This window comes from Olea europaea, chromosome 7 (genome assembly GCF_002742605.1).
Source record: "Olea europaea var. sylvestris chromosome 7, O_europaea_v1, whole genome shotgun sequence".
NCBI lineage: Eukaryota > Viridiplantae > Streptophyta > Magnoliopsida > Lamiales > Oleaceae > Olea > Olea europaea.
Window position 1 is genome coordinate 26,446,543 of NC_036243.1, and position 11,141 is coordinate 26,457,683.

Sequence of the window (11,141 nt, forward strand, 5' to 3'; positions counted from 1 at the left end):
GTACTACATGTACATAATTGTCTATATAATGGTGTCCATAATTACACGTGGTACTGAATCCAACCTTTAATTTAAATCTCACACCTTCACATCAACAATCGGATGATTGCCACATCACATTATGGACACCATTATGTACAAGTATAATTTTCCTTAGAAATATGTAGGTGAAGAAGACAGAAATACAAGTGGGTGGGTTCACCAAACCATCAATGGGTCGTTTATCATCTGATATTCAAACTTGGTGTCTCAACCGATTTCTAGCATTTTTTATTTTGATGATACAAAATATCCAAAAGTCAATGAGAAAAATTTAACTAGAATCCATACATAACAAAGTTTTTCAAGTTCCGATTCATAGCAAAATCTTTCAAGTTTCAACTAATTTCAAAAAATCGCCAAATAAATATTTCTCCAACATTGTTTCTGCAGATGGCAAATTCCGGCTCACAGGTCTTGCACACTCAAACCTGTAAATGCAATGGATTTAACATTGAAGCGCCCACACACAGCCTATAAATCTGAAGGAATAATAACAGTCAAAAACCAAAATCATCAAATTTTAGCCAACTACAAAGTGAATTTACAATTCAAGTTAAAACTAATTCACGTCTTAAGCTAATTCAAGTTACAATTCAAGTTAACCAAAATCATCAAATTTACAATTCACGTATTAAGCTAATTCTTTTGGACTCGAGGTACTTCCAAGATAAACTAGTGACATCAATAACTTGTAATATAACATCGTTATCATCTGATATTCAAACTTGGTGTCTCAACCGATTTCTAGCATTTTTTATTTTAATGATACAAAATGTCCAAAAGTCGCATCTATAAAGAAATGATAATCTACTCACACCCACCCTTTTTCAATAAATAAAAAATCAATAAACCCAACATCAAATGATTACCGTTTGCCTTGACCAGTCAATTAAGTTATTAGAGAACCAAAATTTAAACCAATCCCTCTACCAATAATTTCTAACTAAAGATGGACAGCTGATGTAGGAACCAAAGAGCCAGCCTCCCACACATGTTAGCCATCGAGAGCCAGTTTTTTGATTCACAAAAGGGATGCTTGAGTACACAATGTACAGGTTTCGTATACCATTTCAAGCACTATAATATCATTTTTACTTAGCATCAAAGTTAAACAGCTTTAGTTAAGAAGTATGAACCTGGAGGAAGGGATTGCTTCAATTTGTCAGCCTTCTCAGGATCAAAGACACAGAGGGTGTAGAGGTACTTTGAGCAACGAACTTTGAACTTCACCACATCTTTGCTCCTCTTGATCTTCACAGAACGTGCATCCTTCCTTCTGGCTGTAAGAAGGAAGTCCTTGATCTCATGAATCTGCTTAGGCTGAGGACCACAAGAAAGAACACAAAAAAATGAGTATCAACAGTTTATAGGCCAATTTTTTCACGACATTTTATCCTCAATTTCCTGCAACAGATAAGAAACTGCAGCCAGAACTATGAAAGGGATAACTGAAAACTGAGAATACAAAATCCTATAAAACACATGATTCTACTGCATAATTCCAGAAATAGTTGATGCTTTCAAATTGATAAGGACCCAATTTAATACCCTTTAAATCTCTTAATTATGAATAACAACCTCAGCCCATGCACTTACATAAAACGTAGATGAATTAACAATTCACATTCATATGCCAACTCCTAGGACATTTGTTCGGCATAAATAAACTTGTCACAGACATATCTTCCACCCAAACATTTCTTTAGGACAATGCTTCTACAACTCACTATATATATGAGCACATTTTTTTCAATTGTTATATTTACAAGCACACAGATGATATTATAGCCTCAAAATTTCTTCAGAAACATCTATGTAAGCGAATTAAAAACTTAGCCTACATTTCATAATCCAAAACCCAGAAAGAAATCCTGATTTTATAAAGAAGCCATAAAAAAAAAAATAGCCAAAAAGAATTGTAGTTCTTTTTTATACATATAAGTAAAACACAGATCCGCATATACATGAGAAATACATATCAAAACATTGAAAGGTGCAGTACCATTTTGGGAGTGAAACTTGAGGAGCGGTTTGATTTGATGACGAAAGCTACGCAGCTTACAAACCCTAATTTTTGGGGGCAGTGAGAGCTTATAACCCTTCGGACATTTTTCCACATACCCTTCATGTTTATGGAGTATTCCACTTAAGCCCATGAAGTTTGCATCTTCGCGAAATTGAGTAAACAGCAAATTTACTTTTCAATTTTTTTAATATTACTAGTCACCGTCACGTGTATTGCACGAATTTTGTATTGATTGTATTTTTTTTAGTATATGAATTTTAGTTTTTTGAAAATTTTTTAAAACAATATCTAGAAATATTTCCATGAGATAAGAAAATAATGGCAAATTATTTTTACAATTACAATATTATTGTGTTATCTAGAAAAAATATGCTTGTATATTTCATGTTTGAATAAGAAATATACGAAGTTATACAAACTATTTTGCCTGTATTATTTGATAGTATTGATACAATTGAGTTGAAATTGAAAATTATATTTCTAAATTCTATGTAATTCAATATTGGAAAATTAAAGATTGAGCACAAAGTTATAAATTGAATTGCATATTCATATGCGTTTATATTTTGTACTTCATATATTTTAATATTTATTTTATGCTTATGTTGAAAAAATAAAATTCTGGAATTTTTTTCTGACGTTCGATTTGGTAAGTGAATATACGATGTTCTGTATTCTAGATATTTGTAAATGTAAAAATTGGTATATACGATAAGCTGCAAATACAGTATGCAGCATATACATTAAGTTGCAAATACGTTAAGCAACATATATTGTAAGCTACAAATATGATAGACAATCGTATTTACGCATACTGTAGTTACAGCTTACCGTATATGCAATATATCGTATTTACAACTTACTGTATATGCAACATACCGTATTTACAGCATACTATATTTGCACATATTGTCTTTAGATATCATATTTGGCAGATATTGATTTTGGTAATTCAATATTGTTTTAATTATATTTTCAGAAATAATAAAAAAAAAGAATGGTAGTTATGAAATTGCTAATTTTTAAATGTAATTTTTTTATTGAAGATAAAAATGATTTTTTTATGCTATTTGTAAAATATATATATATATATATATTGTAATTTTATTTGTGTAATAAAAATATTTTTTATGATTATTTTAAAAAATTTTAAAACCACACGATAAATTCATACTTTTAACTTGGTGGCTTCAAAAGTCTTTTGTGTATCAATAATACATTTTCCATTCGAACAATAATACCAAAATCTTTGGTATCATTCTTTCTTTTTCTTCTTTTCACAGGTTTTGCTTTTTTTTTTTTTTTATCTTCCTCATTTTTTAGATTCTTCTGTTGTTAACAATGATTATTTCTTTGAGAGTTTTTTTTGTATTATATTGAAGTTAAACTTATTCTTGTAATTATATTTTTTTATTAGATTTAATTCATATTTTTAACTAATAAAATAACAAACTAAACAAATATTAGGTTGCACGATTAAATTTAAAAATAAAGTCGTCGCATGATCGCACAGATTGTACGATTCCGCAAAATCTGCGCGGAGACCCCGCATTGTGTGGAGTCTCTCCGCACAGTTTGTGTGGACACATGCGTTGCACTGTGCGGAGTTGCTCTGCACTGTGCGGAGTGGGGAGATATTTAATGTTTGAATTGCTGTATAAAAAAAAAAATTGAATGTTGTAATTTTATATCATATCATAATAATAATCTTTCACTTTAATACATATTTTTAAGCTAATATAATAACAAACTAAAAAATTGTAGAAGGCAAATTTCAATTATTATATAATATTCGGTTGCATGATTTCTAGCAATAAAAAAAAATTGTGTGCGGTCCAACTCCACAACAAATGTGCGGTGTTTGCGGAGACTACGCACATTTTGTGCACAGTCTCCGTACATGGGGAGAATCCATACATTTTATGCGGAGACTCCGCACATGGAGAGACTCAGCACATTTTTTTTGTGCGGAATCTCCACACATGGGGCTGAGTTTTTTTTTTTTTTTTTTTTTTTGTATTATATTGAAGTTAAACTTATTCTTGTAATATTTTTTTATTAGATTTAATGCATATCTTTAGCTAATAAAATAACATAGTAAACAAATATTAGTTGCATAATTCAGCCAAAAAAAAAAAATGAGGAAGTCCACACTTGTGTGGAGACTCCGCACAAATTGTGCGATTTGTACAGAGTCTCCTCACAAGTGCGAACCCTGCACAGTACGGAGTTTCTACACAAATTTGTGCAGAGTCCCCGCACAAGTACAAACTCTGTACAGTGTGGAGTCTCTATACAAATTGTGCGAAGACTCCGCATAAAATGTGCGAAGTCCGCACTTTTTTTTGCGGAAACTCCACACAGCACTTGTAATTTTTTTATACATTTAAATTATTAAATTAGTAAATCAGACGAAATTAAAAATAGATAAATGGATTTTGTTTACTTTTTTGTTACTAATATTTTGAGAAATTTGATTTGTATACTTTTTTAGTGTATTTTTTATTAGCTTAATATTTATTATTAATGATTATTTTTAAAGCATTCTATATAAATAAATTAAATATAATTGTATATTAAAAATGGACCAAAGAAAGAAGACAAATGCACTTATCAAGTAATGATATCGTTTAAATAAAAAAAAAAATCTCTGCGTATAATTCGGAGAGATCAATTAATCTTTTTGAACTGTGCGGAGAGAACAAATCTCTCCACACAGTGCGAAGAGATGATTTGTCATCTTTCTGCACTGTTTGGAGATTTTTTTTTTCAACGACAACAAAATATACCAAAAGTGAGATCAAAAGCTAAAACAAATATAATCACAAAAAACATATAGCATTGAAAAGTACTGACTACAAGAATATGGATAAACAAAAATCAATTGTTTTGAGAAGTAATTTCTCTCCTCCTTCTATCAACAAGAAGAAAATTCTCCTCAGGTCATAATGCACAACCCCAAAGAGTGACAAGCTTCCACCACACCAACTATAATGTTTGAATGATTCAAAAAATTCTCCTCAGGTCATAATGCATATTTCATTTTAAAGAACAATTCAAAAAGTTTTTTTTTTTAAAAAAAAAAAAAAGGTTATTCCCATAAATATAAAAAATAAGAATTACTTAAAAAAGCAGCTTTTACTTATTTTTATGCTTAATAAATTTTTATTATTATTAGTTTTTTTGCCCCAACCAAATATGAACTTCCATTAAATCAAAATTCTGCAAACAACAAGCGAAATGAACGGAAACAAACAATCAACCGAACACTTATTGCCTGGGAAAGTAGTAGTTAAGGACACAAGCGAGTGGGTCATTTTATTCGTTTCTCTAGGGTCACACCCTAATTCATGAAGAAGCGCTACACTATTAAAAATTAATGCACCATTCAATGCAAACATGTTGCTTGATTTAAGACGCTGGGCTAGTTGGGGTACATCAAACCTCAGCAAACCTAATGTATAAAGCAATAACATAAATATTAAGTAAAATATATTTTTATGTCGCACCTTATATGAACGCTGTAAGAGCCCATTTGACATGACTGTTGAAAAGTTAAGAGGAATTTTTTTAAAACCCAAAAGTTGTTTTTGACCTGTTTGGCTAATTTTGTTAAAGTGCTTTTGGTAATTAAAAGAGCACTTCCAGAATGGCAAGTACTTTTAAATATTAGTTTTCAAGCAAAAATTACGATATCTTTCTCTAAAAATTCTTCTACAAGAAGCAAAAATAAAAGCAAAAGTTATATCAAACGGGCCCTAAGCATGTGCTGTAAAAGAAACTCCTATTGTCGTGAGGGAACCTATTTCCAGCTTTGATTGCACCAACCGCATGTGATCTTCATAAGCCCATCCATCAGTGGTACTATCATTCGCCTGCTGAGACAAGAACAAGATCGAACAAGCCCAAGCCCTGTTTGGCGTGGTTTAAAAATTTGATAAATAATTAACTCAACATTTTAATTACACATTTCATAGAATCAACAACTTTTATCATTTAACCACACATTTTATCAACTTTTATCAAAATTTACTAAAAATCTAATTTCTAACATTGCCAAACAGGGGCCAAATAACAATTGGTCCAGCTGGTCACTGTGTTCCTACATATGTACAATTGTTTCTCTCCATCCAAAGGATTATGCATATATGTTCAAACTTCTCCATTGCTGGTAAATGGTTTTTGAATAGTTGTGGTTGTTGAACGTTGTTTGTGGGAGTTCTATGCTATAGTAGTAGGGTTCGCTTTCCCAAAAAAGTGATATTATTACCAGTAGATTGAACAATAGTTATCGTGTGAAAGCTATTAATGGTCCATTAGTTAATATTATATTTAGGGCCCGTTTGGTAGAGATTTTGAGAATTGACTTTTTGACCGTTAGAAGAAAAGTGGGGTTCACATGTGAAAGAAGAAGTCAAAAATTACGGCTTGAATAGTAAAATAACGGTCAAAAAATCAATTTTTTGGAGCAAAAAATCCCTACCAAACGGGGCCTTAATGATTGATATAAATATTATCGATAATATTTATTTAAGGTTATTAGTACCATTACTAGAAACTCTATAACAATTTGCATTACCATCACAAAAATTTTTAATGACAACAGAATATTCGATGACTCGTTAGCCATTGTGTAAGCTATAATCAAAACAAATGGTCTTATTAAACAATAGCACGACATGGGAATTAAAATCAACATGAAAACATCACCTTTATTAACCAACCGAAAATGTCCCATTTTTTCAGGGCACTTATCCTAGCAACTGATTCAAAGTACATTGAAACAAGATTATTATTCGAAGTTTTTATTTTGCAAAAAGACAGATAAAAGGAAAACAAGCAAGTGGTTATGTAATGATATTCCACAATGTGACGCTTCAATCTCTAACGATTTGATTAGGGTCGACTGCATAGAGATTTATCGTTTTTTTGAAATTGCGCTAAATCTTGCGCAGAATGAGTGGAGCACCGTACTGTGGTTGCACAGTAAAAATAACATAGGGGGCATGTGTATAAGTTGGTGCAAGCTCAAAGCAGAAGTTGCTCAGAATATTTGCCAAGACAAGTTTGGCTTCCAATAGAGAGTAGTTCTGTCCAATGCACACTCGGGGACCTGAACCGAATGGGAAAAATGCAAGGCGTCCATTTGTTGCTTTCAACACTCCTTCAGCGAACCTTTCTGGTTTAAACTCATTTGCATCTTCGCCCCACAATTCTGTGTCTCGGTGAAGTATGATTATTGGCAACATCAATAGTGTATCGGCGGGGATAGTGTATTGTCCTAACTTTGTTTCTTCTTCAACCAATCTAGACAGTTCAACAATTGGTGGATACAGCCGTAATACCTCATTGAAAATCATTGTTGTCTGTTAGGATGATAAAGAATCTCAAATAATAAGGAAAGAGAATGATGAAGACACCCTATTCATTTCTTAACGATTAACATTGAAAAAGATGTGTGACAATAAAAGAATTTCTTATACACATGAAAAAACCAAATTAAGAATAATGATACTGGTGCTAGAGCATTAATTTAGGTGTCATGTAAGTGATAGAACGTTTTAAATGTGATTTATTTCTCTACTTTTAAGATGATCTATAAATTAACGATACTTGAACGTCATATAGATTGTTGCACAGTAGTAGTGGTAGTAAATAGTATTCCTCGAAAACAAAACCAAGGCGAATCAATCCAGCATAACTATTTTTTCTAATCCGAAAGGTAAGATTTGCATCATTTTCGTGTTATATGGGCTTGTCCAGCCCAAGAGAAAAAGCCCAATCTTCCTTATTTTCTTTTAGTCAAACCATTAGGAAAGTCAAAAACGACGGCTATAATTGAAGGAAAAAAGGTTGAAGCTGTTAGAGAAGAAATAAAAGAAGGAGAAAAGGAAATTTTATTTATTTTTTATTTTTTTTCAATTTGGGTGTGGATTCTCAACGCAATATAAATTGGGATTTTCTCTAAGGCGTATTTTGAATACTCTAGAGGTGTAGTATTTAAAGTGAGTTCTCACAAGGTTAATTAAATTGGTGATTTATGGTGGGATAAATTGTTGTCTTAGAGATTAATTATTGTGTTATTTCCAATTTGTTGAGAATTCAAGTTTTGGACAAAAACTTAAATATAGCAATCTATATTTTTATTATAGTGGATTTTGGCCAGAGTTGCTCTGGGGGTGAATTATTCTTGCAATAAGTGAAATTGCCCAACATTTCGATCTATAACACACGCGTATAAATTCATTACCAAAACATGTTTCTTTCAAAATTATTCAACTATTATTTGTATGAGTTCATTATAGGGTTAAATATATGTGTTCGGTCACTAAACCTATATCAAAATTAATACAAGTACGTTCATGCTTTTTCTGATGATTTTCAACTTTTTTTTTTTGAGATAACTATGGAAACATATATATTTGTGAAGTATATAAAATTGAGACTACTTACAATTTTCAGTTGACTTAACCCTTCATAATCAGGTTTGCGGTCACCGAAGACTTGAAAAACCTCTTGTCTTGCACGTTCTTGCCAATTTTGATGGATACTAAGTAAAATCATGGTCCAAACGAGCATAGCTGTGGTGGTCTCATGTCCTGCGAAGTAAAATAACTGAACATTTCCAATCAAATCATCCATATTCTTGATTCCATGAGCTTCTGCGAGTTCAGATTCCAACAACACATGAAATTAGTTATCCTCCATGGTTTTTCCTGCCTTAATTGCCTTTGCCCTTTCATTTATCAGAATCGAAAATGATTTTCTTAATTCATTTTTTATCTGTTTTGACCTTCGATTTGTCATAGTGGGAAGATACCTACACCAAATTGAGAAAATTGTCAATATACTAAAATGAAGACACAAAAGACCTACAATGATGAATATTAAGACGAGTACAAGACGTCGAATTTAAATGAAGAGCATCAGTAAATAATATAAACCGACATTTCTTAAGTTAAACCTCCATTTTCATCGTTTTGAAAATAATGGACAATCGTGGTGAGAGTACAAACATCATTGTAAATATACAACGACAATGTAAGTGCAATAACGTACTTTGCTCCCGGTAAATCAACTATTCGGGTTGTCTGTCTCGCAATAGCAGTCAATTCTTTAAGAATTTCATAGATCCTTTTATCCTGAGCATAGTCAGTGGCAAATAAAGTTCGGGACACTACTTTAGTGGTCAAGATTTCTATATGAGACATCACGTCCACCACACAGGAGCCATCCTTGGAGCTCGACACCATGATCTTCCACTTATTCACAATTTCATCGCAGCTTAATTGAAATGCAGGTATCATTTGCTACATAATTAAAAACAAAATATTGAAAAAAAAATGTCAATAATGTGTTAAGATTAATTATACAGAAGAGGGGGAAAAAGATATTAATTGGTACAAAAATTTTACCTTAATTTTTTCCAGTTGGAAAATTGGATTTTGAGTCTTTCTGTTTTTGCTCCATTCTTCTCCCTCTTGATTAAGGATTCCACTAATAAGTGTTTGTACTATATTATTGGTTACCTTAAAATTCTTTTTGAAAATATTGTATTTACTCATCACTGTTTTCATCAACTCAGGATCCATAATGAGCACCCGAGGTCTCGGTCCAACCCACATGAACGACATTTTACCTACAAAAAACATAAAAAAAAAAAAGAAAGAACCTTTTTAGAAAGAAATTATGATAATGCAAATACAATTAGTGTATGCATGGATCAATTATTACTTAAATGCAGGCACCTAAGATAGGTGCTTGTGGTTTGCTGTTTTAGTTTTGCAAAATACAGAAAATATGTTTGGTCTGGTAATTCAGTTCTCAGTGCAAAACACTAAAATACAAACCAAACGGGCACTTAGTTTCCACTCACAAGTATTTGGAAGTTCATTAGAATTAATTTCTAAAAAAGTACAAGTTTCCTTGAAGATACCGTATTTTTCAATGGTTTTATGAACGAAGGGCATGACACGGGGAACAGCTTCGTCGTGAACATTGATAGTCTTTCGCAATGCTTCAGCATATTCGACTGAGTTCTCTTTTACGTCTCCAAACAGAAGCCTGGTCAGGGTATATGGGTTCCCTTTGAAGCCTTGCTGCTTAAGCATCCTCTCCTTCTTCTTAGGTTTAAGCCAAATCCGATCCATAATTCTCCATCCCAATATCAGAAATGCTGTAATGAACAACATTGAACTCCATACATTTTTCTCACTTCCGCCAACTATTTCTGTCTTCATGTCTGATGTGAGTGTGTGTGTGTGTGTGTTTCTTAGAAAGAAGAGTGCGATTGAGAAGAAGCAATCCAAGGTATTTATAGAAGAATTTGGACGTGAACTATCATTGTAAAACAAGTAAAATAATTCAAGCATGACACACGAGACCAAACAGTACTATTAATATGTAAAATGCCTATCCCATGATATAAGCCCGGATTGATATTGCTAAAAAATCTAAGTAAAAGACAGCTATTAATTTCACCTCCACATTTTATAGAATCCATTACTATTTAAGTACACATTCCGTCAATTTTTATTAAAGTTTGCTAAAAATATGATATTAATATCTACAAAACAAAGGCATAACATGAGGTTTGATCTTTATATCTTAGGATGTGAAAGATACTTATTTCCCAAGATAAAAATATAAATCAATTTATAAAGATTTGTTGATATTTCTCTTAATAATGTTGACATTTTAAGATGATTCACCAAATTTTAATAAGGTATCAAAGCCCATTGATAAGTGTATTTTATACATTTATTAGGGGCCCTAAAATAACAATATTTAATAGTTCTTTTGACAAATTATATCCTAAATTGTTGTATTTTATATTTTATAAGTAAACTCTATAATGAAAATGAATTGAATGAAAGAAACAATAATTGGCGAAAAAATAGCAAAATCTAAAGTACAGGGATTAAATTGACCATTGGATGAAAATTGAGGACTTGAAAACAAATACCACCACAATATGCCTCAACTTTAAGTTGTAATGGACTTCTGCTCGTTTAATTAAAAGTGGTTTGGACTCTTGGAGGAGAAAAAAAAAAAAAAAAAACGGGGAGGACGG

At 31.7% G+C, this 11,141-nt stretch overlaps 1 protein-coding gene and 1 pseudogene across 1 annotated transcript; both read right to left on the minus strand.

Annotated features, from left to right (window-relative positions):
- Nucleotides 1-193: 193 nt before the first annotated feature.
- LOC111397600 (60S ribosomal protein L38) lies at nucleotides 194-2,140 on the minus strand. Its single transcript, XM_023024601.1, has 3 exons — nucleotides 2,045-2,140; nucleotides 1,179-1,362; nucleotides 194-470 (listed from the first exon to the last, which is right to left on the minus strand). Exons 1-3 carry the CDS (start codon nucleotides 2,045-2,047, stop codon nucleotides 448-450), a joined length of 210 nt encoding a protein of 69 aa, XP_022880369.1. The 5' UTR covers nucleotides 2,048-2,140; the 3' UTR covers nucleotides 194-447.
- A 4,593-nt stretch (nucleotides 2,141-6,733) lies between these two features.
- On the minus strand, nucleotides 6,734-10,342 carry LOC111397601 (annotated as a pseudogene).
- Nucleotides 10,343-11,141: the final 799 nt, after the last annotated feature.

Coding starts and splice junctions, on each gene's coding strand:
- LOC111397600 (XM_023024601.1), bottom strand. Junction 471..1,178: donor GAAGCAATCCCTTCCTCCAG/GTTCATACTTCT, acceptor TTGCATTTACAG/GTTTGAGTGTGCAAGACCTG.